The 27,545-nt window shown below is 37.9% G+C and overlaps 1 protein-coding gene across 1 annotated transcript in view; it reads left to right on the top strand.

Moving 5' to 3' along the window:
* Positions 1-1,721: 1,721 nt before the first annotated feature.
* The window catches only part of LOC107758135 (mucin-17-like), a 35,614-nt gene continuing 9,790 nt past the window's right edge, over positions 1,722-27,545 (top strand). Inside the window, exons 1-14 of the mRNA XM_016575804.1 lie at positions 1,722-1,787; positions 4,062-4,789; positions 7,222-10,075; positions 10,109-13,762; positions 13,897-14,052; positions 14,322-14,360; positions 14,509-14,627; positions 14,705-14,852; positions 14,955-15,094; positions 20,597-20,723; positions 20,803-20,838; positions 21,907-22,055; positions 23,814-23,940; positions 26,404-26,549. Coding sequence (XP_016431290.1) covers positions 4,305-4,789; positions 7,222-10,075; positions 10,109-13,762; positions 13,897-14,052; positions 14,322-14,360; positions 14,509-14,627; positions 14,705-14,852; positions 14,955-15,094; positions 20,597-20,723; positions 20,803-20,838; positions 21,907-22,055; positions 23,814-23,940; positions 26,404-26,549 — 8,180 coding nt within the window. The 5' untranslated portion in view covers positions 1,722-1,787; positions 4,062-4,304. The remainder of the gene's footprint in view (positions 1,788-4,061; positions 4,790-7,221; positions 10,076-10,108; positions 13,763-13,896; positions 14,053-14,321; positions 14,361-14,508; positions 14,628-14,704; positions 14,853-14,954; positions 15,095-20,596; positions 20,724-20,802; positions 20,839-21,906; positions 22,056-23,813; positions 23,941-26,403; positions 26,550-27,545) is intronic.

Here is a 27,545-nt window from a genome sequence, read left to right as displayed (position 1 = left end):
GAGAGAGTGTGTGTGTGTGTGTGTGAGTGTGTGTGTGTGTGTCGTCAGACCGCAGTCGTTGCACAACAGTCGTCATACCTGTCGTGTTCTCTGTCCTCACAGCGATCCACCTGTTCCTCTAACAGCAGGAGAAATGCACTCACACAGGTGACATTATTACCAAACTCTGGTTTCTGAACAGTTTAATCAGACGAGTGTTTTATAGATGTTCTTATCTCTATTCTTCAGGATCAGCTGAGGTTCTGCTGACCCGCTGGATCATGGTAAGCTGGCACGTTTCTCCTTGTTTACACACTTGTGGTCAGAATGGCTTTGTGTTTGAGTGAGAATCCGTCTGAACAGGTCTGTACTTGAGCATTAACGGTGTGGGTGTGACGCTCAGGTAAATAATTAGCGCAGACCGAGCTTTCTCTTTCTTTACACGAGAACTCCAGCATCAGATCCATCTGATATGATTCATCTCCAGATACTCTCTACTCTGAAGACCGGCTGTGAGTCTCTCTGCATTTGTTTTAATTATGGACGAGGAGAATGCATGCATGCATGGATTTGATCTAAATATCTTGATTATTATCCTTATGAAATAATAACACTTCCCTTGGAAGCACAAGAGTTTTGCAGGTTTCACTTACGCTTTCAGCTGCAGTTCTTTAGAAAACATCCACTCTTTAGTGAGAAACGTTGTGGGAACGTTGTTTCTAAAACGGTGAAATGTTCAGGCTCTTGTCATGTTAGAACGTTATTTAAAGGTTGCAAAAATGCTTTTTTTTATTTAGTATTTATACTTAGTATTTATCTACTACATTTTTTACCTTAAATAAACACTTATTTGTACTGAACACTAAAATGTATTAATTGTGACTGGAATGTTATTTAAAGGTTGCAAAAATGTTTCTTTACAACGTTCTACTAACTTTATTTTTTACCTTAAATATAACATTATTTGAATGTTTATTTTAAATATTTTAAGAGCATTAAAATGTCCAGTTTTCTTGTCGTGATTACATTATTTTAAAGCTTATAAAAACGTTTCTATTAACTTTTTCACCCAAAATATATAAATGTTTCTTCTAAGAATGTTACAATGTAGCCTCTAGTTTTCTTTCATGATTAGAACGTTGTTTAAAGGTTACAGCAAACGTTTCCTGGAACGTTCATCAAGAATTTTGAGAATGTTATTAATGCTTTCTCTCAACATTATGAGAACGTACATCAAATATAAAGAATGGTTTTAAGAACATTGCCTTAGGAACGTTTTGTCCTAACTTTTATGTTCTTTAGAACAGGGTTCTTTGAAAAAAAAAAATTTTTTTTTTACTTTTAAACATTGTTTTACAAGTGTTTTTTGCACTTTTGCAAATGAATCTAAACAAAGCATGCATAATAATGAAAAGAGCATTCAAGAAAGAGTTAATGTTGTATTTGAACAATCGCGGATGTGTGCTCAAATGACGCCAGCTCTGTGCATCATTCTGTTGTGATATGCATGTGTATAAATTCGCTTTGTGAGCTCAGAAACGCGTCTGAAGGGCTCTCTGAATGAGCTCTTGTTCTTTGTGTTGGACTCGGTTCATCTGATCCTCTGAAACCCAATCCAGCTCTGCCTCCTTCTTCTTCACTGCATGCATGCGTCTCTCCGCGCGCGTCCTGCAGCGCACTAATAATGACCGCTCGCGCTCTTGAATGATCTGATCGCTTCTATCGATCCGGAGCGTCTCTGAGCCGCAGGGCTGGATCAGTTCGCCAAAGACGCGCTTCTCTGGGCGTTTCGCTCGCCGAACCGGACCGTGAGTTTCTCTCAAGAGTTCTGATGAATAATGACTGTGTGAGATTCTATAGAATGTCATTTGATAACAACCTAGAAATACTTTAGAATCTTTTGCTGCGTTTTTAATGAAGTGTTTAGGTTCAAATCACCGAATGTTCTCTCAGACTTCTGGACTGAGAGAGAGAGAGAGAGAGAACTCTCTGGAACACTTTGCTAAAGTTTATTAGACAAAAAGTCAAACTAGGTTCTGATTGGTGTGTGATAAATTTTGACTCTTAGTGTTTCCACGTGGGTAACTGTGTGCTAATTGAGCTCAAGCTATGCTGACTTGAGTGAACAATATTGAATGCTAGTGCTTTCTAAATGACAACATGGTCTAGGCAATGAGAAATGAAGGGATTTGTGTGTAGAGTTTTGCAGTGACAGTTCAACAAATCTGATTCATGTGTCAAAAAGGGGAATAGTGTTTATAGTTTAGAGAAATGGGTGTGCTTTTTGATAAATGGCGTTATGGTTTTGAAATTTTAGTTCAAAAGCCTGGTTATAGTGTTTAAGCAATCGAGAAAAACTGTAAATGCGATTAACAATTCAACAAATAACATTACATATGAAGTGTCTGTATGTGTTCTTTTATTAATTTTACAAACAAATTTATAAAAGTGTTTCAAGATCAGGTAAAAGCTAGTTTAAATAAACCAACTTCTAAACATTCTAAAAAAACAGTTGTGATGTAACGAAGCCTCGTTTACTGAATCAATCAATGATTCGAAACAAACGATTCACAAAAGTTTCGAAGCTTCACGAAGCAGCGCTCATCACTACAATCAGTGTTGGGTAAGTTACTTTAAAAAGTGATTAATTATTAGCTACTAATTACATCTTGAACAGTATAATCAGATTACTGTACTAATTACTCGCTCTAAAAAGTATTGCATCACTAATTTCTTCCTAAATCCAATATCAATATTTACCAGTTAAACAATACAAGGATAGACGTTTGCTATTTAAATTCTTTTAGATAACAAAAATTTAAGTGCATCAATTTTTCTTGGACCAACCAAAGTATTTAAAGCACTATTATTTTATATTAAATTGTTCTGTAGTGCCGTATTTAATGCAGTTACATCAGAATTAACTTATTAAATTAACTTATTAGTACAAAGTAAAAATTCGACAGTTCTGCTCGCTTAAACTTTGAATTTCTTAACCTAAAAATTTCAGTGTAACCCATTAACTCAAAGTTTCTTAGCTTGTTTCATCTGTAGCCAGAATATGAGATGTTTTCCCCACGAAAAACTTGCTATTAATTGGCATTAGATAATCATTATTACCATATCAAGACAATTATGTTTTTTTTTGTTGATGTAGCGGTCTCTGGTGAAGTATTCAATGCAAAAAATTATTTTCTTGCTTAGTATTTTTGTCTTGTTTTCTAGTATAAATATCTAAACATTCTTGAATCAAGATGCATTTACTTAAGTTAAGATATTAAGTTTTGTTTTCTAAAAAAAGTATCACAATTTTGTTAGTTTTTGCTTAAAAGAAGCAAAAATATCCGCCAATGAGGAAAGAAAAATAATCTTAAATCAAAGGCTAAATAAGATTATTCTTCTTGCCGCATTGGCAGATATTTTTGCTTGTTTTAAGCAAAACTAACAAAAGTTTGATCATTTTTTCATAAAACAAGTCATAATATCTTAAAGGAGACATATTATTCCCCTTTTTACAATATGTAATATAAGTCTCTGGTGTCCCCAGAATGTGTCTGTGAAGTTTCAGCTCAAAATACTCCACAGATCATTTATTATATCATTTTGAAAATGCCTATTTTGAGTGGAAGCAGAAACATGCTGTTTTTTGGGCCTGTCTCTTTAAATGCAAATGAGCTGCTGCTCCCCGCCCCCTTTTCCAGAATAGAGCTGCGCCTTTACAGCTCAGACCTGCTAAACACATCTGGGTTAATCTTTTTCACCTTTCCTTGGTTGATTATACACATGATTATAGCACTTAAAACCTGGAAAAGTCAGATTTTCATGATATGTCACCTTTTAAGTCATTTTACTTGCAAAATAAATGCATCTTGATTCAAGAATGTTTAGATATTTATACTAGAAAACAAGACAAAAATACTAAGTAAGAAAATAATTTTTTGGAGTGTATGCATAAAAACGGCCCGCACAAAGGTTGAAAAAAAAAAAAAGCCCCTGGAAGTCAAATATTCACCCCTTCATTTCTGCCCCCTAGTGAGTGTTACAGATCAGACTCTCAGTGACTGGCATGTGTTTGTTTGCAGGCTGAGAGTCCACAGGAGCGCAGCCCAGGGGTGTTGAGTCGCATCGGGAGCTGGCTGTCGTGGGGTTGGGGCAGAGATGATCCCACGTCCCAAACACAGCAAGAGGAGGACCACGGAGAAACCAGAGCAGACGAGACGGATCCCGCAGAGGCGAGCCCAACCCTCGACCGGAATGCCAAACATCTGAGACTCGAACGCAGTCGGTCGCTTGAGAGGAGAAGGCCACCTGAACTCTTTGAACAAATGGGCCGGAGGAGATCTGGCAGGAGGAGGCGGAGCTCTCACGGGGATGGGGGCGGAGCTAAATCCCCAACCAATCCCCAACCTGTAAGCCCTGAAGCAACCAGTTTGACGAGCGGCCCGCGGAAAGCATGCGCTGACTCAGCTTTCGAGGAGGCAGCACACAGCCTTCCAGGAGCCTCTGGAGCAGAAGCGCCAGACTCAGGTAACCGTGAGGATGTCTTCCAAGCAGAATGGGCCCAAGCGCACCTGAGCGAAGACGCGGATTCGGATTCGCTCGTCCAAGCGGCGCTGGTTTATACAGATATGGACGAGGAACGAGTGGTGAGGCTGACGGAGAGCGCCGAATCCAAACGCAGGAGCATCAAAGTGTCTCACAGCGAGGTGGTCTTCGCCAAAAAGGTGGTGGTCGCCTCGGAGGAGCAAAAGGAAGATCAAAATGTGACTTTTAAAGACACCAAACAGCCAAGATTTGATGAAAGAGCCAGGTGAATTATACCTGTTTAACCTGTTCGTAGCTGTGCTTACAGGAATAACAAACACAATTCTCGGATTTGTGGGCTTTTTAAAGCTAAAGTTGCTGTTTGGGCTTGAATTTAAGTCGTGGGAGATCTAGCAGGACAAAACATCATTGAGAAATACACTGCAAAAAAATTATTTTCTTAGTATTTTTCTATCGTTTTCTAGTATAAATGTCTAAACGTTCTTGAATCAAGATTTACTTGACAAGTAGAATGACTTAAGATAATAAGTCTTGTTTTCTGAAAAAAAAAGATAAATATTTTGTTTTAAAACAAGCAAAAATATCTGCCAATGGGGCAAGAAAAATAATCTTAAATCAAAGGCTAAACAAGGTTATTTTTCTTACCCCATTGGCAGATATTTTTGCTTGTTTTAAGCAAAAACTAACAAAATGTAGTTTTTTTCTTAAAGCAAGACATAGTCATTTTACTTGTCCAGTAAATGCATCTTGATTCAAGAATTTTTAGATATTTATACTAGAAAACACGACAAAAATACTAAGTGAGAAAATAATTTTTTCAGTGTTTCAAAGCAAACGTTTCTGTAATCGAAGTTGAATGTGCTTCATCTAAACGTGGGAAATCTTTCTTGAAGATTATCAGGAGAAAACATCATGTGTCATGTTGTGAAATATGCTCTCTTACTAGGTCATTATCAGGTAGTTGTCATTCCTCTGGGCTGTAAAGTCATAGATTAAAACCTGTTGGTTAATGTTCCTGATCTGGTTCCAACAGCTCCCTGCATTGAAAAGAGGCATTTTCATAACAATTAAGTGTTTACATAGTTAAATGCCAGTTTTTCTAGATGTCAGGCTTGCGTTTTTCTACTGTATCCACCAGCAGCTCTTAAAGGAACAGTTCGCCTAAAAACCGGAAGGAGATATTTTGAAGTATATTCAAGATGTTCTTTTCCATTCAGCGAAAGTGATTTTTAATGCACGGTTTCTGCAGGTCTGAAAAAGTCTTAACGTTGCATTAAATGTTGCATGCGTTGCAAATGTCAGTATTTTTGTTTTGTTTTCCAGTACAAATATCTAAACAACCTTAAATCCAGATAGATTTACTTGAAATTCAAAGTGAAGAAATGAAGTCCTGTTGTTGTTGTTGTTTTTTTGAGAAATTGAACAAAATTAAGCGAGTTTATGCCTAAAACAAGAATAAATATCTGTCAATGGGGAATTAAAACTCGTTTTCCCTTTGAATTATGTTGATTTTTCTGCGCTTGTGGTCAGATATTTGTCCTTTATCATAAATTCACCCTATTTTGATACATTTCTCAAAAAACTACATATGTAAGTATGATATCATACATTGTGTTTCCTTTAATTTATTCCTTAATTATAACCTTAAGTCTTAAATTTGTCTTCATAAACTTGCAGAAACCCTGCAATGTCAAATTCCAAAAACGCATAACTATGACTCTTGCACTATATTCCAGTCATAATGTTAGTTCTGGGTGAGAAACAAACTAAAATGCATCCCACACTGCAAAAAATGATAAAAAAAAAAATTTGTTAGTTTTTGCTTAAAACGAGCAAAAATATCTGCCAATGAGGCAAGAAAAATAATATTGTTTAGCCTTTGAATTAAGATTATTTTTCTCACCCCATTGGCAGATATTTTTGTGTTAGTTTTTGCTTAAAACGAGCAAAAATATCTGCCAATGAGGCAAGAAAAATAATATTGTTTAGCCTTTGAATTAAGATTATTTTTCTCACCCCATTGGCAGATATTTTTGCTTGTTTTAAGCAAAAACTAACAAAATTGTGATACTTTTTTTTTTAGAAAACGAGATTTAATATCTTAAGTCATTTTACTAGTCAAGTAAATGCATCTTGATTCAAAAACGTTTAGATATTTATGCTAGAAAACAAGACAAAAATACTAAGCAAGAAAATAGTTTTTTGCAGTGCTTTTATGATAATCTAAGTTATTTGCCGATGGCTTTCCCTTCACACAACAATATATTACTTAAGTAGATTGCGCAAGAGTCATAACTTTTATGATGCATTTTTATACTTTTCTTGCTTTTTGGAGCTTAACAGTCATCTCTCATTCACTTTCAAAGGGAAAAGAGCACCAAGAGTAAGTGACGAGGGTGAATTAGCTTGTAATTTTGTTGTGCAGCTTTTGAAATTTTATCTTGCATCACGTGTTGGTCACTTTCAATAAAAGCGTTTTTCCAGAAAACGCAAACGAAGAAGGGGAAGTCAGTTTCTTAATGGATTAGTGGCTTGCTTCAAGCAGAGAAAGAACTGAAGAGAACAAACAAGGAAGAGCAGAGAAAGAGGAAAGAAAGACAATGAGTCAACAGCTAATGAAGGAAGTGGATGCTAATATGAATAGTGTGAACTTGATATTCAAACCAGTTTTGACCTTTATTCTTTGTTATTTTACAGATTTCCAGAGGACAGAGTGGACGGCACCAATGTGAAATCCAAGGGCCGAATCGCAGACAAGATCAGTCTGTTTGAGAGAGGAGCCACCAATGCAGTTAGCAGCTCCACAAACCTACGTCACCTGGATATTTCTCCAGCTCGAAATGTGGCCAGTCTTCTTTTCACAGAACGTGCCGGAACGCGGTCCAGTTCCGCACCTCCAAACCAATCAGTTAAAGAGAGGGTGATGAATTTTAATGCAGGACGGAGGGGAGAAGAGAAGCTGACGTTGCCGTCTGGTCGTACGCTGAACGAAGGACGTTCAAAAACGGCTGAAATATCTTGTTCCGGACGTTTTGAAAAATCTACAGCAAAGATAGATACTAGCAGAGACCCAAAGGTTAAATGCAAACCTCATTTAAACATCGATCAAACAGACTCCAAATCCTACAATGCAACACAAAGCACACCTGTATTGTCAGAGAGCACAAGTGACTCAATCATTGGGAATAAAGAGCTGGATTCTTTGCCAGTGGTTTCGTCACTTACTGATGAGACACCGCAGGTGAAATCTCCAAACCGGACCAGCTCGCGATCTAAAAAGCGTCGAGGCAAAGATCCGCTGAGCCCCACCAAACAAGAAATGGGTCAGGGTAAACAGGAGGTCAAGGACAAACCTCTTGTAGACATTGTAAAGACCACAGAGCAGTATTCTGATAAAGAAAGACCCAACTCTGCTTGGGAGGCCGTAAGCAAAACACCTAAAGTTCCTCCAAGGTTGGAGAAAGCAGCAGAAATTATGCAAAGCACAAAGGAAAAATCTGACTCTCCACATGCGGACACAAAATTTCCTAAAGAAATGAAAAGTAAGGATGAGAAGCAGCATGGTTCAAATGAAGAGAAGACAGAACGGACAGAGATTGACTCAAAAATGGAAGAGAAACCGAGAAACATCAACAAAAAGCAGCCTGTTCATGAGCGCTCAGAAAGACAGGGGCAGGGGAACAGAGACGTGATTGTAAACACATTGTTTGGAGAGTCAGGGAAACCAGATCCATCTGTGACAAAAGAAGAGAAACCACCGTCCCCAGAGGACCTGAATGAGGCCAACTCTAAAGACTGCTTTGAGCCAGCAAATAACAGCGCTGCAGCCTCCAGGAAAGATGCCATGCGAAACAGAGGGAGTGAGACGGATACGCTGGTCTTACCTGAGAAAAAAGCAGAAAACACCACTGAAAGTGACCCGAAATTGGTACAAAGGCCATCAGAGACAAACCAAAAGAGTCAAGAAAAAGACCGTTTGGCTGAGACTACCAATCAGAATGAGGAAAACAACCTTTTTACAGAAACATCTGAGACACACAAACATAGTACTGAAGTCAGTACATCAAAGCCAACCAAGCAGAATGTAGAAGAAGGAATTACAACAAAGACGACTAAACACGGTAAATCAAAGGACACCTCAGCTGTGAAACAAGAAGACACAACAATTATGCCAACCAGTGAGGGTAAAGAGACTCAGACTCCAGAGATAATCTCTGAATTGTCTGATCAGACTAAAGAAAACGCCACTACTACAAGTAGGACACCGGCAACACCAAACCCTGCACTGGTCAAAGACCAAAATAACCATATGGACGCCATAATTTCACCTCAAATTCCACCTAGAGAGGGAGGCGGTCCCAAAAGAGATGGGCCACCCCTACAAAACCAATCAGAGAGCGGAGAAGAACAGAAAACACTGGCAGTGTCTAATAAAAGGGATTTACAACAGCCCAGCACTGATATTAAAAAGGGAGGCACCAAAGAAACCCAGAGTAAAATCACCAGCACAGAAATTACATCCATAATAAATGGAGATATACACTCTGTACAGGCAGAAGATCAGGTTTCTGATTCTCTTAAACAGTCTGGAGAAAATACACTTGGCTCTAGCCTTGAAAATACCTTACCTGAAATACCATCCAATAATGACAATCTACCTCTGAGTTCAGCAAAAAAGAAGCCCACTTCCTTGATATCCAAAGTCATTGAAGCATCCACCGAGCAATCTGGCCAGGTCACCGCTAAACCAGCCTTAAAAGATGATACAGCTTTCAGTGATAACAAGAACACAACCTTGTCAAACTCGGCTAATAAAAAAACAAATAATGAAAAGACCACTCCTCCACCAGCCTCTACCAATGTAATAGACACTCCTGAAAAACCAACAACTATCGAAAAAAACACATCTCCACAAGCCTCAACCAATGAGAAAACCTCCACTTTGCCTGCCTCAACTAAAGAAAAGACTACAGGTTTATCAGCATCAACCACTGAGACGATATCTGCTACATCAGGCTCCAATGATGACAAAAACAAACCTCCACCAGCCTCAACTGATGAGACAATCTCAGTTTTGCCTGCCCCAACTAATGAAAAGACCATGCCTCCAAGAGCATCAGCTAATGAACAGACCACGCCTCCAACAGCATCAGCCAATGAAAAGACTACACCTCCAATAGCATCAGCCATTGAAAAGACTACACCTCCAATAGCATCAGCCATTAAAAAGACTACACCTCCAACAGCATCAGCCATTGAAAAGACTACACCTCCAATAGCATCAGACATTGAAAAGACTACACCTCCAACAGCATCAGCCAATGAAAAGACTACACCTCCAACAGCTTCAGCCAATGAAAAGACTACACCTCCAACAGCATCAGCTAATGAAAAGACCATGCTTCCAACAGCATCAGCTATTGAAAAGACCACGCCTCCAAGAACATCAGCCAATGAAAAGACTACACCTCCAATAGCATCAGCCATTGAAAAGACTACACCTCCAACAGCATCAGCTAATGAAAAGACCACGTCTCCAACAGCATCAGCTATTGTAAAGACCACGCCTCCTAGAACATCAGACAATGAAAAGACTACACCTCCAACAGCATCAGCCATTGAAAAGACTACACCTCCAACAGCATCAGCCATTGAAAAAGCCACGCCTCTACCAGTACCAACCATTGAGACAACCTACACATTATCAGGATCAGCTAATGAACAAACCACACCATCTGCCTCATTAACCGTTAGGTCTCCCTCCACTTCATTAGGTATAGATGATTACAAGAACAAACCTCCATCAACATCAACCATTGAAACAATCTCCACTTCATTAGTCTCCAGTGATGACAAGAACAAACCTCCACCAGCCTCAGCTAATGAAAAGAACACAACTCAATCAGAGTCAACTAACAGAAAGACAACTAATAAAAAGACCATATCTCCACAAGCCTCAACCAATGACACAACCTCCACTTTGCCTGCCTCACCTAAAGAAAAGACTACACCTCCACCAGCATCAACCACTGAGACAATCTCTGCTACATTAAGCTCCAGTGATGACAAAAACAAACCTCCACCAGCCTCAACTGATGAAAAAACTACATCTTCATTAGACTCAACCAATGAGAGAACCACACCTCCACCAGCCTCAACTAACGAGACAATCTCCGCTTTGCCCGACCCAGCTAATGATAAGACTATGCCTCCAACAGCCTTAACTAATGAAAAGAACACAACTACATCAGATTCAGCTAATAAAAGGACAACTAATGAAGAGACCATATCTCCACAAGCCTCAACCAATGAGACAACCTCCAAGAAAAAGACTGCACCCCCACCAGCATCATCCACTGAGACAATCTCTGCTACATTAGGCTCCAGTGATGACAAAAACAAACCTCCACCAGCCTCAATCAATGAGACAATCTCTGCTTTGCCTGACCCAGCTAATGATAAGACTATGCCTCCAACAGCCTTAACTAATGAAAAGAACACAACTACATCAGATTCAGCTAATAAAAGGACAACTAATGAAGAGACCATATCTCTACAAGCCTCAACCAATGAGACAACCTCCAAGAAAAAGACTGCACCTCCACCAGCATCATCCACTGAGACAATCTCTGCTACATTAGGCTCCAATGATGACAAGAACAAACCTCCACCAGCCTCAACTGATGAAAAAACTACATCTTCATTAGACTCAACCAATGAGAGAACCACACCTCCACCAGCCTCAACTGATGAAAAAACTACATCTTCATTAGACTCAACCAATGAGAGAACCACACCTCCACCAGCCTCAACTAACGAGACAATGTCCACTTTGCCTGGCCTAGCTAATGAAAAGACCACGCTTCCAACAGCATTAGCCAATAAAAAAGCCAAACCTCTACCAGCACCAACTATTGAGACAACCTCCACATTATCAGGCTCAGGTGATGAAAAGACCACACCACCAGAAAATGCTGCACCTCAACCAGCTTCAACCAATCCACCAATCTCCATTGATATCACTACTAAAAATGAGAGGACCACAGCACGACCAGCGTCATCCTCTTTCCCGCTAACCTCTATCAATAGAGATAATATAACTTCACTTCCTTCATCCAAAGAAAATACAATATCACCACCAGACTATGACAGTAGGAAGGCCACACCTTCACCAGAAAACCCCTCAGGTCCTGAAGTCTCAGCTAAAGAGAAGATCTCCAGTAAATCTACGACTCCATCCACAAGAAAAAAGGAATTCATCCTCAAACCCTTTCTCCTTCCAGAAATCCCCGCTGTGCCAGGCAGCTCCTCCCAGAGCAGGGACTCTCCATCTAGCTGGCTTGATGTGGATCACAGACGTCCTATAAGGAAGAAGCTGTTGATTTCAGAACCCAAGCTTAGCTCCTCTGTGAGTGAGACCAACCTCCTGAACACATCGGGAGAGTTTGACCCAGATGACTTCATTGCAAATGTGAAAAGGCTAGCGATGCCATTCAATCTTCCTCTACGCAAACACAACAAACATCGCCTGCAAGCACCTCCATTTGCCATGCCTGCCATCAAAGAAGACCGCTTTGAGAAACCCTTTGATCCGGAGGAGTTCCAGCATGGCTTGAGGCGTAGGAGGAAATTCATTTTGGATTTGCCTCCCAGTTCAAAATCAAAAGCAGCAGAAGTCAAGGAGGTGGAGATCAAACCTAAGCGAGAGAGCATCCTCACGAGGTCCCTGATCTTCCAGAGAGCAAGGAAGGAGTCTGAAACGGAAGAGGAAGAAAAAGAGGAGGGATCAGATGAAAATACAACAGAACCACTGAAGGCAAAGTCTCGTTTGGAGAGGTGCTCTATTGTCAGCATTCTACGCAGCCCCAGCAAAGGGAGACGAATGGAGTTTTTAAGCCCCACTGAGTGTCCTTCAGGTGGGCTGTTATCACCCAGCGATGGTTCTGGGTCTACAGCACCTCCACAATCACAGCTAGCCCCAACTACAGAACCACCCAAATTGGTCCCAGTAGAGGAAACCCTAGCTAAGAATAACAGCCGCGATACACCGTCTGGTTCTCATGTTATTCTAAAACCTAAAACGGACATTGGGCCTGCCATGACACCTGACCTCAAAGCAACTTCAAGAGACCCCACAGTCACTCTTTTAACAGACTCTAATGCTCCTTTTCCTCCTAGTGGTACCCAAACTAGTTCCCAGGTTGTACCGAAACCTACGAAAGATGATGGACCTACCCTGGCGCCTGACTTGAAAGCAACTTCAGCAGACCCTTCAGTTTCCATGTTTACAGACACTAATGCTCCTAATCCTCCCAATGGTTCCCAGACCAGTTCCCAGGTTCTGTTGAAACAAACAAAATATGATGGACCTACCCTGACACCTGACTTGAAAACAACTTCATTTGACCCTCCAGTCACCATGTTAACAGACACTAATGCTCCTCCACCTAGTTGTACCAAATCTGGTTCCCAGGATCATGGACCTGCTGTGGCACCTGACCTCAAAACAGCTCCGAGAGACCCCACAGTCACTATGTTTACAGACACTAATGCTCCTTCTCCTCCCGATGGTTCCCAGACTAGTTCTCAAGTTGTGCTGAAACATATGAAAGATATTGGACCTACCCTGGCACCTGACTTGAAAACAACTTCAGCAGACCCTCCAATCACCATGTTAACAGATACTAATGCTCCTCCACCTAGTTGTACCCAGTCTGGTTCCCAGGATGATGGACTTGCCATGACACCTGACCTTAATGCTTCTACTCCTCCCAATGGTTCCCAGACTAATTCCCAGGTTGTACTGAAACCTACTACAGATGATGGACCTACAATGACACCTGACTTGAAAATAACTTCATTAGACACTTCAATCACCACGTTAACAGACACTAATACACCTCTAACATCTAGTTATACCCAGTCCGGTTCCCAGGATGTTCTAAAACATATCAAGGATGATGGACCTGCTATGACACCTGATCTCAAAACAGCTCAGAGAGACCCCACAGTCACTATGTTTACAGACACTAATGCATCACTGCTTCTCAACGGTACCCAGACTGGTTCTGATGTTGTTCTGCGACCTGATGGACCGACCCTGAAAACAACTACAGTAGATGCTAATGCTCCTCCACCATGTCCTTCCTTTGATGACATCAAGTTGCCTAGTTTCCTGGAGAAATTTCTTCCAAAGGAACCTGAAAACGCTCAACCATCAAATAAGATCAACCCACTGGTCAGCCATCCCTCATTCATCACACTGACCACAGCAACAACACATACTTGCATACGTTCATATCCTAAGCTAGTGCTAAGTGATGTTTCACAATAGTGTTGTTCTGTGTGTATATATTTGTGTGTGCTGGTTAGGTGGCTAGAGAAAGTGCCTCAATACCTGCTCTAGTGGATCTGAATAAGGCTGTTGACGTAGCTGATGGGAAGATCCCAGAAGTTACGGTTCCACCAGCACCTGTAGTTCCAGCGGCTCAAATCCCTCAAGCTAAACCTCAGAGAGAACTACCAAATGTATGAGTCAATAACCAATGCGTATTTTCTTTGTAAATGCTAAATATGAATTTGTTCATAGCTGCAGTTGCTCTGCATGCCTGCTTGTTATTAATGCCTGTCCATATTGGTATGTGGCAAATGTGAGAGATTTGAAGTTTTAACATGTTGACAGGGTAAAATCTTTGGGTTATCTTTGAAACTTGTTTGTCTGCTTGGTTAAATATTATGAAACATTTGCAAAACACTTACCGGCATTACTCTTATAACCACAGCGTTTTGTCTTTCAGATTACAGCTGCTCGTGGAATCCACCGGCGTCCTGGAAAGGTTTGCCAGAATTTCAAACTCGTGACCTAACAGAGAATTTCAGATATGGAAACCTGCTATATTTGCGTAACATTTTATTTATGCTTTAAATATGTGAGTAAAAATATGTGACTTCTTGGGCCCTAATTTGATGTTTTGTGGCTGTCAGATTGTGATATTTGAGCACCATCAGTTCAGCGGTCAGTCCTTTGAGTTCTACAGGGATCAACCTGATGCCACACACATGCAACTGTCCAGTGTCATATCTATTAAAGTGGTCAGAGGATGGTAAGTGGCATCTATGGAGAACAAATACTGGGCCTTTCAGTTGATTAGATTTAACTGTGCATTTTGGCCTCTCATAGCTGGATATTATATGAGAAACCGGGATTTGAGGGACGATGCATCGCTCTGGAAGAGGAAGGAGTTACTGAACTGCCCAATCAATGGGCAGAAGAGGGTGAAGAAATATCTGCCCCTGTGGTCATTGGCTCAATTCGACTGGCTGTCAGAGTAAGTGACCTTCTTGAAAGGATTGTTTTGAACACAATAACCGCATTCTGAAGGTCAGAAGAGATGGGAGTGACCGCTGTGTTTTCCTGTATGTGTCTGCAGGACTACACTCCGCCCCGGATAGAGCTGTTCACCGAGCCTGCTGGCAGAGGCAGAAGCTCTGAGTATGTGGATGACACAGAGGAAGTGGGCAGTTTTAGCCGTCCTCAGAGCACCGGCTCCATCAAAGTCCACAGTGGTCTGTAAGTTCTGCTTAGACCTTGAGCGTTTACTGGGGTGTGTGTTTGGACGCTGTTGTTGGGTGTGTGTTGTCAAAGTGAAGCTCTTGGCATGCATATCTTTACTGAGTACTTACAAAAAATGTGTTATGATTCACTTTCTGTTTTGGAGCCAAAAAAAGAAATGTACTAAAAATCAACCAAAATAACCAATCAATCAAAGCAACCAACGCAAAAATCAGTCAAAACAGCAACATGCTGAACATGAATCAAAACTCACAGCCCAGAGTGTACTTCGGCCGTCCACGTTCCGCGAAGGTCCGCCTGATGCAATTTTCCACATCAGAAATGTCCACAGACTTCCACGCACACTGTCCATGTGCAGCCCAATTTTTGTGTCCATGCGGATGGTCTGCATAAAACAGCATCTTGAGGCCCCTTACCAAAAAGAAGTATACTTCAAGTTTATTTTATTAAGCATACTTAAGTAAAGTTCAAGTATATTTTTAAGTATACTTTATGTAGCAAGTATACAAATATCAGTGTACTAGTAGTATACTTGTAAGTGTTCTATTTCAATACTCTTTGGGACTAAATTGGCCCACTTTCTAGTATATAAATGTATACTTTTAAGTATACTTTAAGTATAACAGTAGTAAACTTTGAGTACACAACTAGTTTACATCTATGTTTTTAAGTTTGTACTGCAACTATACTAAAAGTGAACTTGTAGGTATACTAATAATTTACTAATTAAATACTTGTAGCATTTTTAATACATTGAAGTATAGTCTCAGTAAACTACTAGTTTAGTAGTTTTATTCTGTCAAAGTGAAGCTCTTGGCATGCATATCTTTACTGAGTACTTACAAAAAATGTGTTATGATTCACTTTCTGTTTTGGAGCCAAAAAAAGAAATTTACTAAAAATCAATCAAAATAACCAATCAATCAAAGCAACCAACGCAAAAATCAGTCAAAACAGCAACATGCTGAACATGAATCAAAACTCACAGCCCAGAGTGTACTTCGGCCGTCCACGTTCCGCGAAGGTCCGCCTGATGCAATTTTCCACATCAGAAATGTCCACAGACTTCCACGCACACTGTCCATGTGCAGCCCAATTTTTGTGTCCATGCGGATGGTCTGCATAAAACAGCATCTTGAGGCCCCTTACCAAAAAGAAGTATACTTCAAGTTTATTTTATTAAGCATACTTAAGTAAAGTTCAAGTATATTTTTAAGTATACTTTATGTAGCAAGTATACAAATATCAGTGTACTAGTAGTATACTTGTAAGTGTTCTATTTCAATACTCTTTGGGACTAAATTGGCCCACTTTCTAGTATATAAATGTATACTTTTAAGTATACAATTTTACACTTTTTAAAAAATTGGATGGAAAAGATTCATACAATGCAGTGTATATTCTACATTGTGCATAACAACACAAATGTTGTTAGATGTGGAAATTTACGTTCTCATACACTTTGATATCATGCTGCTTTTATCTGTATCCGATGACTACTGAAACATCAGAAACTGATCGTGCTCCCTTTCTATATAGTCCATCACCTCAGCTGAGAGGTGAAAAATATCTCTAGTGCTGCTCGCACGCCTCGGAGGTGATGGCTCAGTCAGCTTCACTAAGATCTTTTGGACTGGAATGAAGCACACATCCTTTCCCTTACCAAAAAGTAGTATACTTCAAGTTTATTTTAGTAAGTATACTTAAGTAAAGTTCAAGTATATTTTTAAGTATACTTTATGTAGTAAGTATACAAATATCAGTGTACTAGTAGTATACTTGTAAGTGTACTATTTCAATACTCCTTGGGACTAAATTGGCCCACTTTCTAGTATATAAAAGTATACTTTTAAGTATTCTTTAAGTATAACAGTAGTAAACTTTGAGTACACAACTAGTTTACATCAATATTTTTAGCTTGTAGTGCAACTATACTAAAAGTGAACTTATAGGTATACTGATAGTTTACTAATTAAATACTTGTAGTAGCATTTTTAGTACACTTTGAAGTATAGTCTCAGTAAACTACTAGTTTAGTAGTTTTATTCTGCAAGTATACTTGTAAGTTTTCTTTAAGTGAACTTTAGATCATACTTTAAGTATACTACTATGTCCCTATTTAGGTATTCATTTGTATATATTTTGTTATATGAATAGGCTATCTGAACATACAAACGTCAAAAGAAAGAACGGGGTATTTGCTTGTAAACAAAAACATTTTATTCTAGCTTCATGCATTCTTTTTTTTAAACACTTGAATGTGGGTAAGTTTCATAAATAAAAAAATAAAAAAATAAACAACATTTTTAACAAAAAGTTGAAAAAAGACAATGAATTGGATTCAGAATGAATTCAAACACCCCAAAGCTTGACAGTCATTACCTCTTCATTGGTCGACAGTTTATTTCATAACGTTACACAGTTTTGATGCTGTTTTATGTCTGATCGTGTGACATTACATGTGGAAGCATCTGTTATTTCGGTTTCTTCTTGGCTTGTTTCTGTACAGAAGATGTGTAATAGCGCCCCCTACCGTACAACAATGAAAACATGGATTCCCGGAGCACAAGTAGCTATAGCTCAAATATATTTAGACTTTTTCTAAGTATAAGTCAAGTATACTTAAATGTAATTTTAAGTATATTTCTGAGAAGTACATAAAAAGTAGACTGAAAGTTTACTTTCCTATTTTTAGTTTAAAAGAAGTATACTAATGAATAAACTTTTTCGTAAGGGGCCTGGGTATACTACTTTTTACGCGTTCTGCTCTGTCTCGCGCACAGCTTTCAAAGTCTACTCAATCACGGACAAGCACGAACGGACGAGTTCGACATATGCGCAGTGCCACCTAGTGGACTCGTTCTGTCTGCGCTGTTGTGCGCGGACACAAAAATTGGTGTCCGTTATTTTTGACCAAAGTAATATCAAGGCGACCAAAGATTTTAACGAAACCACCGTTGGAAGAGCTGTCATATTTTGTTCATGTTTGGAAAGCTGTTTCGCAGATGGCGCTACTGAAGGGTTGCCATGTCCACTTATTATAAGCGATGCTTGTTAAGCATCTTTGAGCTAAAATTGGCTTATTTCCAAGGTAATGCTTTAAGATTTAAGTTCATTATGGCCTTGTTCTTATTTGCCATTTTTTATAGCAATATCTGGCAACCCTGGGTCAAGACATGCCTCCTTCCCTGTGATTTCTTACATTACGCTTTTAAATATGTCATTAACTAGTTGTTCAGTTCTGTAAACACTGTAAATGCGGTTGCCACTATCTGATTTTTTCGGAAGTCAGTTCGATTGTAGAATGCGGTCGACGCTCTTAAATTATCTGGCCACCTTAAATTACTGAACTGTGTACATACAGAGCAGAGTTAAGTACTAAAAGGTGAACTGACTACCAAATTTAGATGCAGTATGTACAGTACATGGCCAGTGTTGTGAGAACATAATGACTGGATTCCTGATGATTCATGAGTATGTTATGCTTTATGAGAGCGTTTGAGTCACAGCATTAGTCACTCTGAACCATATAAACAATATCAGAGCCACATAATCCAGCACTCAAACTATAGCACAAAAACTCATTCTGATGCTCTCAGTAGTGTTTATAACAGACAGAAAGGGGAAAATAGCATGCTAATAATTATTAAAGTGGCACAGAGTGACAATACTTGTCTTCATTTTAAACACTTGATCTATTGTTTCTGTTTTGTAATGTTTTGTTTGAAAAGTGTCCAAAGACTTTATAGGCCCACAGTATGTGAAAGTCTCGTGTGTGTGCATGATAAACAGAGACAGCAGAACAGGACAGTGAGGGTGACAAAAATACAGAGGAAAGACAGGAATAATCAGGAAAAGAGCTGAACGACTGATGAAAGCTATGGCAGGAATGTGAGCAGGAATAGAAAGAGAAAATCACAGATTGTTGAGGAGGGTGGAGGTGAATGATTTACAGCAGCATATGTCCAGGTGAACCAGCAGAACACAACAACAACTACCAATAATATTCACAGTACAGCATATTCATATTTGTTTATTTTAAACCAAAATACCATTTAATGGAACAAAAGTCAGTTGTGTTTGTTTGTGTAGTCAGTCTGTAGATTCTGTTGAAAGATGAAGCAGATAAAAACTACTGAACACGACAGAAAACATGAGGCTCATGTGAGCAGTTACTCATTTCATATGCAAAGAAAGCCAGATGAACTGTTGGAAAATGGTCATGAAAAACTATTTTTTAAGGTTTCATAGACTTTTTATGCAAGTGGAAAAAACTGACACATGAACATTTTTAACATGTCGGAGAGTGGAAAATTGTCATAACTCAATTTACATTTTTTTTATTTGTTTATTTTATTTATTTATTTTTTAATCTTTATTTATTTATTTATTTTATAAACTTTGTGTAAATGGACAAATCCCAGGAAAACAAGCAATCATTAATATTTTTAAACATGTCAGAGAGAGTGGAAAATGGTCCCCAAAATTTTTTTAAAGTTTTCATAAACTTTATGATTATGCAAGTGGAAACACCTCAGCAAAACAAGCAAACGTTATTATTTTTAATGTGTTTTACAGTTTTAGTTTGTTTTACACTTCAGGTGTAAAAACCTCACTATAATTATATATATATATATATATATATATATATATATATATACAGTATATATTAAAGTTGTCCTAAGACAAGAACGCATTTTAGGACAACTTTGATAAAAGGTTTCGATCCACTTCAAATGTTGACTAGTATATATATATATAATTTGTTTTTATAAACTCTGTGATAAGCGGAAAACAAGCAAACATTAACAGTTTAACGTGTCAAAGAGAGTGGAAAATGTTCCTCAAAAAAACTAAATTTTAAATTTATTAAAACAGTTTTCATAAACCTTAGGTTTTATAAGTATGAAGTGTAAGTAGTTCATAAAAAACAAGCAAACATTAACATTTTTTACATCAGAGAGTGTGGAAAATGGTTATAAAAACAAAATTGTACGTTTTTTTTAAAGTTTTCATAAATTTTATGTTCATGCAAGTGGAACAACGTCGGGAAAACAAGCAAACTTTAATATTTGTAACATTTCAGCGAGTGTGTGAAATGGTCTTTAAAACTAAATTGGAAAGTTTTTATGTTTTCATGATTATGTGAGTGTAAAAACCTCAGGGAAAAAAGCAAACATTAACATTTTTAACAAGTCACAGAGAATGAAAATGTCCATTAAACAAAACCTACATTTTATATTTAAAAAACCATTCAAACATTAGTGTTTTTAACATTGCTTCCCCGATCGTTAGGGTTAGGGTTAGGGTTAGGGTTAGGGTTAGGGTTAGGGTTAGACCGATTTTGGTCAGTGAGGTGTTAAATAGTACCGCCAAAAACTAGTGAAGTCACTTCAAAGTCACCTGACTTGACTAATAGCCGAGGGACTGGTTGATGAGATGAGTGATCTGTTATGATCAGGTGACGGATGATTGACAGCTGAGCTCTCTGCTCCACAGCTGGCTGGTTTACAGTGATCCGGGTTTCCAGGGTCTGCTGGCGGTTCTGGAGGCCGGAGAGTATCCGTTCCCGGAGGACTGGGGTTTCCCATCGCCTGCGGTCGGCTCTCTGAGGCCTGTGCGAATGGTACGGCTCACAGCATAACGTTATTCACCCGTCTGCAGTCATCACGCAGTGTGTCACCAGAACTGTGCTTGTTTTCCAGGGCGCTCTGAAGGTCGAGAAGCCAAACGCCGTCAAGGTTTGTGAGTTTCAGTGTCTTCACTAGAAAAAAATGATGTTCTTCCTCAGTATTTTCTGTCCTGTTTTCCAGTACAAATACTGAAACGTTCTTAAGTCATCATACATCTACTGCAGATGCACCATGACTGAATATATGAATATATGAATGCATTAAATTTACGTGTTTATGCTTAAAACAAGAACAAATATCTGCCAGTGGAGTCAGAAAAATCAACTGAATTCAAAGGGAAAACACGTTTATTTTTCTGACTCCAATGGCAGATATTTGTTTCTTGATTCAAGTACACTGTAAAAATAATTTTTCATAGTAAAATTCAGATTATTGGAGTATGTTTTACAAGGAAATACAGTTTCAGTCTTTCTACTTCAAAATTTCATGTTTAATTCAATGAGTTACATGCTGTTTCTTTGTAATTATTTGTGAAATTTACTAGCAATTTCGGAGTTAAATTCTTTTCATATAATATTAATTTTTTTAAATAAATTTGTATTAAAATTTTTTTTTTTTACTTTGCTTTTCCATTCATTCCCCCCCCCCGGATTAACAGCCGGATTAACAACCACAAAATAATATAATATATGTAATACAAATGACAAATGTTTTAAATTAAAAAATTTTATTATACACTAAAATTTATATTATATTGTATATATAATAATTAGATAATCAAACACAATAAACAATCTGTATTATGTATATTATGTTATATATGTACATATATTATCTCGTATTATATTGAAAATGTTATATAATAATGTAAAATGAATATATTATATAATATATAATAAAATATATAAATCTTGTTTTCCGAAAAATGTATCAAAATTAAGTGACTTTACGCTTAAAACAAGAAAAAATGCTTCCTAATGAAGAGAAATAATGTTGTTTTCCCTTTAAATTAATTTTATTTTTCTGACTCCATTGACAGATATTTGTTCTTGTTTTGCGCTTAAACTTACTTAATTTTGATACAGCTTCATTTCTTGATTTAAGATATTTGCACTGAAAACAGGACATAAACGCTGAGGAAGAGTATGATTTTCTTCATCGCTCTGTCTCTCTCAGGCAGTGTTGTATGAAAAGGCCGGTCTGGAGGGCCGATGTGTGGAGGTTCAGGGAGACGTCTTCTCCTTCGCCAGGACAGAAACGGACCTGAGCGACCCGGACAATCACGGACTGAACTGTGTGGAGTCACTCAAGATCCTCGGAGGCCTGTGAGTCCCAAACTCTGAGGTTTTTCCTCAGTATGTCTGTCTTGTTTTCCATTGCAAACATTTAAACATTCTTAAATCAACAAACTTTGTTTATCAAGCTAAATGACTGGACATGTTAAGTCTTAAAAAGTGATCAAAATGAAGTGATAGAAAAATAAATTCAGCCATTGGCAGATATTCGTTCTTGTTTTAAGCATAAACTAACTTCATTTTGATCACTTTTTAAGAAAACAAGACTTGAAGTAATTTTGCTTCTCAAGTAAAGTTTGTTCATTTAAAGGGGTCATGAAATGCCTTTTTTAAATTATTTTATATTTCCTGAGGTGCACTTATGATCTTAGTATGGTTTCTTCATCAAAAATGGTCATAATTTAGATATAAACAGTAATTTTCTACTCTGATTTGAGCACTCTGTTAGAAGGGGCGTGTCTACTGTGAGACTTCAATGGGAACGCCCACTGCTGTGATTGGCTAACATCTGTGCATATGAAATGAGCATCTGCATTTTTACAATAACAGCCACCAAGATGAACTAATTTCTTTAGCTAACAGTAGTATGGCTCGTGTGATTGATGGACAGACGTGAGTTGTTCAGACACGCCTCCTTGATTACATATGTCGATGATGCACATTAAGGGGCGTGTCGAGGAAAATCATGACGTCAGTTTCAAATCTGGACGATTCAGAAGAGTAGAAAAGAATAATTCATATTTTAAACGGGGGCGTTAGTTCTGAGCTCTGAAATTTGCAGTGATTTTTTTTCATAGTAACCTCTCATATGTGTAAATGTCAAGTACAGTTTGATTCTTCAATTAATCACCCCTTTAAGGATGTTGTAGATATTTGCACTGAAAAACAAGACAAAAATAATAAAGAAAAGAAAATCGTGGTTGGTTGATTGAACTCTACAACATTAAAACCCCCATTAACTGTGGTAAAATGACTGTTGAAAAGTGGTAGAGTTACTTTTAAAAGTAATTCATTACAATATTGCATTACTCCCTAAAAAAGTAACTAATTATGTTACTTAGTTTCATTTTGTGTAAAGTAATGCATTACTTTTGCGTTGCATTTTCTCATTCATTTCTCAACTGCCATTACTTATTTGAAGAAGTATCTCAGATATTTTATTGTAAATTTAAAAGTAATGCGTTAAGTTACTGGTTACTTAAAAAAGTAATCTGATTATGTAACTAGTGTTACTTGTAATGCGTTACGTTAGTAGTTACTTGTAAAAAAAAAGTAATCTGATTACGTAACTAGCATTACTTGTAGTGCGTTGTTACTAGTTATTGTAAAAAAGTAATCTGATTACGTAACTAGTGTTACTTGTAATGTGTAACGTTACTAGCTACTTGTAAAAAATTTATCTGATTACGTACCTAGCATTACTTGTAATGCGTTACATTACTAGTTATTGTAAAAAAGTAATCTGATTACGTAACTAGCGTTACTTGTAATGTATTATGTTTCTAGTTACTTGTAAAAAAGTAATCTGATTACGTAACTAGCATTACTTGTAGTCCGTTATATTACTAGTTATTGTAAAAAGTAATCTGATTACGTACCTAGCATTACTTATAATGCATTACGTTATTTGTTATTGTAAAAAAAGTAATCTGATTACGTAACTAGCGTTACTTATAATTCGTTACATTACTAGTTACTTGTAAAAAAGTAATCTGATTATGTAACTTACGTTACTTGTAATGTACCCCCGACACTGCTGTTGGATGCTTTACTCTCGTCTCGTCTCAGGTGGGTGGGATACGATGGCGAGGGTTTTGAGGGGCAGCAGTTCGTTCTGGAGGAAGGAGAGTATTTGGACTGGACAGACTGGGGCGGGACGGGGGAAAAACTCCTCTCTCTGCGGCCCGTTTTCATGGTGAGTCTCATCTTTACTAGCCATCGGTCACCACGCTTCACTAGCTGGGTGATTAGTCAGGTTGTGCTTTAGCTGTCAGAGTGTTTGAAGCGTCCTGAAGCACTTTTTATTTTATTTAATTACACTTAAAAAAATGTTCAAAGATTACTGGAGAAAATACTATTTCAGGCTTTCTACTTCAAAATTTCATGTCTAAATTCAATATGTTACTTATTGTTTCTTTGAAATCATTTTCACTCAGAAATTGCAAATAAGTTTCACAAATTATTACAAAGTAAATCCTTCACCGGATTTGTCTAGTGTACTACCTCCTGAGATTTTACATTTACATTTAGTCATTTAGCAGACGCTTTTATCCAAAACGACTTACAAATGAGGACAATAGAAGCAATCAAAATCAACAAAAGAGCAATGATATGCAAGTGCTATAACAAGTCTCAGTTAGCTTAATGCAGTACACGTAGCAAGTTTTTTTTTTAATTATATAATAAATAAAATGAAAACAAATAGATAGAATACAAAAAGATTAGAAAAGCTAGTTTTTTTTTAAGAAAATAAGCAGTAAATGAATAGAGTGTAAGTCTAAAAGGGACAAGATTTTTTTTAAAGAATATAATTAGAATAGAGAGTGCTAGAGTTAGAGGATCAAATAAAGAGCAGCTATCGTCGGATCATCAGGATGGAATGAGATGTAGAGTTGAGTGTCATCAGCATAGCAGTGACATGAAAATCCATGTTTCTGAATGACAGAACCTAGTGATGCCATGTAGACAGAGAAGAGAAGTGGTCCAAGAACTGAGCCCTGAGGCACCCCAGTAGTTAGACGTTGCCACTTGGACACCTCACCTCTCCAAGATACCTTGAAGGACCTATCTGAGAGGTAAGACTCAAACCACTGGTGTGCGGTTCCTGAGATGCTCTTTGCCAATAGGGTTAATAGGAGGATCTGGTGGTTAACCGTGTCAAAAGCAGCGGACAGATCCAGCAAGATAAATATTGAAGATTTGGAATCCGCTCTTGTCAGTCTTTTACGGCTTCAACAACTGAGAGCAAGGCAGTCTGGGTTGAATGTCCACTTCTGAAGCCAGACTGGTTGCTGTCCAGGACGTTGTTCTGTGTGATAAAGGCTGAGACTTGGTTGAACACAGTTCATTCAAGTGTTTTTGCAATGAAAGGAAGAAGGGAAACCGGTCTGTAGTTCTCTAAAAGAGATGGGTTAAGGGTGGGTTTCTTAAGTAGTGGGGTTATATGAGTTTGTCTAAATGCTGAGGGAAAAACACCAGTGTGAAGGGATGTGTTAATGATGTGAGTGAGTGCAGGTACAACTGGTACAACAGGTACAACAATAACAGGTATGACTACAACAAGTACAACTTTTAGGTTAATATTTCAATATTTTTCCCTGTATTTTGTAAAAAGCTAAGTTATTTTGCAGCATTTAACTGGTAAATGAAACATTTTAAATTTTTTAAACATTTTAATCTTAAATTTCACCATTGCTTTTCAATTTATTTTACTCTAACAAAAACAAATAAAAAGAATAAAATATAAATGCTATATATATTTATATATTACATATATATATATATATATATATATATATATATCATAAAATAATGTAATTTTAAAATCTAACAATAATAATAATAATAATAATAATAACAACAACATACGTACGAAGTAAAATATTCTATATAGAGAAAACTAAATAATATAAAATAAAATTATATTTCAATAATTTAACAACACATCTGCATGTTCACAGTTCTTTGATGACTGTTAACGGTCACATGATATGCAAGTAAACAAACAAAAGATTTCTTTTTTTGGTAAGTGTTTTATTTTCATTGCTTTTATTTGAAATTAAAGCAAATATTTAATTTTACATTTATATGATTTAATTAATTATTAGCTGTTCATCAGCTCACAAACCCCAATTTGGGGAATTGTTCCTCTTTCGAAAGTCACTTTGTAAGCATCTACTAAATGCACGAATGTAAATTGGAAATTCTGCCTTAATTCATCCCCTTTAAAGCACCGGTGTGTGCAGCCATAAAAACACTGAGTGCTCTGTTCTGTTCAGCTCAGTTCCTCTCTGTCCAGCTGTTTTTGAACTCATAAACACATGCTGTGTAAACATGTCTAAGAAACACACCTGTGATCGAGATCAGGTGAACCCCAAACCAGCTCAGTTACTCAGTTAGGATCAATTCAGAAAAAACAGTTTTGCACATCTCATTTTCTTTCTTAATGGAGGTTGTACACGTCTCTGATCTCCATCAGTCATTATTACTGAAGTTAGTAAACAGCCAAATGCATTATGCAACCTCCATCAGCACATGCCTGCAGTGTTTATGAGCTCTGGACACACAATAGCAGGAAATAGCAGAACCAGAACCAAACGCTTGCCAACTGCTTTCTAATTTAAGACAACCGAAGGCTGTGAAATGCTTTGTTTTTCAGGATTTCTCCTCCCCTCATATGAAGATGTTTAGTGAGCCGGATTTCTCAGAGCGCGGCGTCAGCATCGACCTCCTGGAGCCGCTGGATAACGCCATGAACACACGCTACGGCCCGCAGACGCGCTCCATTGAGGTCCTGGCCGGAGTGTGAGTTGCTTTCTTCATTACAGAGTCCAGAAGTAAAAACTCACCTTAGAGAATTTGGTTTTTAATAACTTATAAACCATTAAATAGCTCCAGGATTGTTAATCGATGGTACATGTTTCTGTTTAAACCATCAGTTTGCATTATTTCAACATATTTTTAAAATAATCCCATTTAACGGCAGAATTTGTGGTGAACAACTACATTACCCATGATGCTGTTCAGAAAATTCCACCAATCAGAGAGTAGCGGTGAGCGCTTTAGCTCTGCCCACTCCCATGAAGCATTGTGCAATATAAACTTGCAATAGTGAGGAACAAAAGTCAGAATTGTGAGATTAAAAAGTCAGTTTCTTTCCTTTTTATTTCTTATTTTGTGTCAAAAGCAAAACAGAACAAAGAACAAAATTGACAGTATTTAATGGCAGAATTTGTGAAGGGAAACTACATTACCCATAATGCTGTGTGGAATATTCCACCAATCAGAGAGTGGCAGTAAACAAAGCCCCACCCACTCTAATAAAGAACTGGCTTTGTCAAAATATTTCAATTATATATATATATATATATATATATATACTGTATATAATAGCAATAAATACGAAATATATAGTTTATAGAGATAAAATCAACAACAAACAAATTTCTGGAACCAAACAGTGGGCGGGCTCTAATGCACTCTCTTCAGCCAATCAGGATGTCCATCACTGAAGTGACAGCTCATCAATAGAAAAGTGTGCGTCCGACCAAAAAAGTGGCTCAAAGTTACATGCCGTTCGTTTCAGTCTGCTAGTGCTTCCACAGAACTCATGATCGCACCTGTCCAGGTAAATGCGCATTGTTTCTCGCCGCTAGCAGGTCATGTGACACAGACACCTACACGAACACAGGTCCGCCTCGGGCTGATCGACATTCAGAGGAACGGAGGCCGTCTGCCAGAACATGACAACAACAGAGGAGCATAAATGCAAATAATGTGAAACGACAGAAAGAGTGTGTG

This window comes from Sinocyclocheilus rhinocerous, unplaced genomic scaffold (genome assembly GCF_001515625.1).
Source record: "Sinocyclocheilus rhinocerous isolate Xijiao unplaced genomic scaffold, SAMN03320098_v1.1 scaffold2911, whole genome shotgun sequence".
Classification (NCBI taxonomy): domain Eukaryota; kingdom Metazoa; phylum Chordata; class Actinopteri; order Cypriniformes; family Cyprinidae; genus Sinocyclocheilus; species Sinocyclocheilus rhinocerous.
Note: the sequence above shows the minus strand (reverse complement) of the source record. Positions and strands in the feature narration are given on the sequence as shown.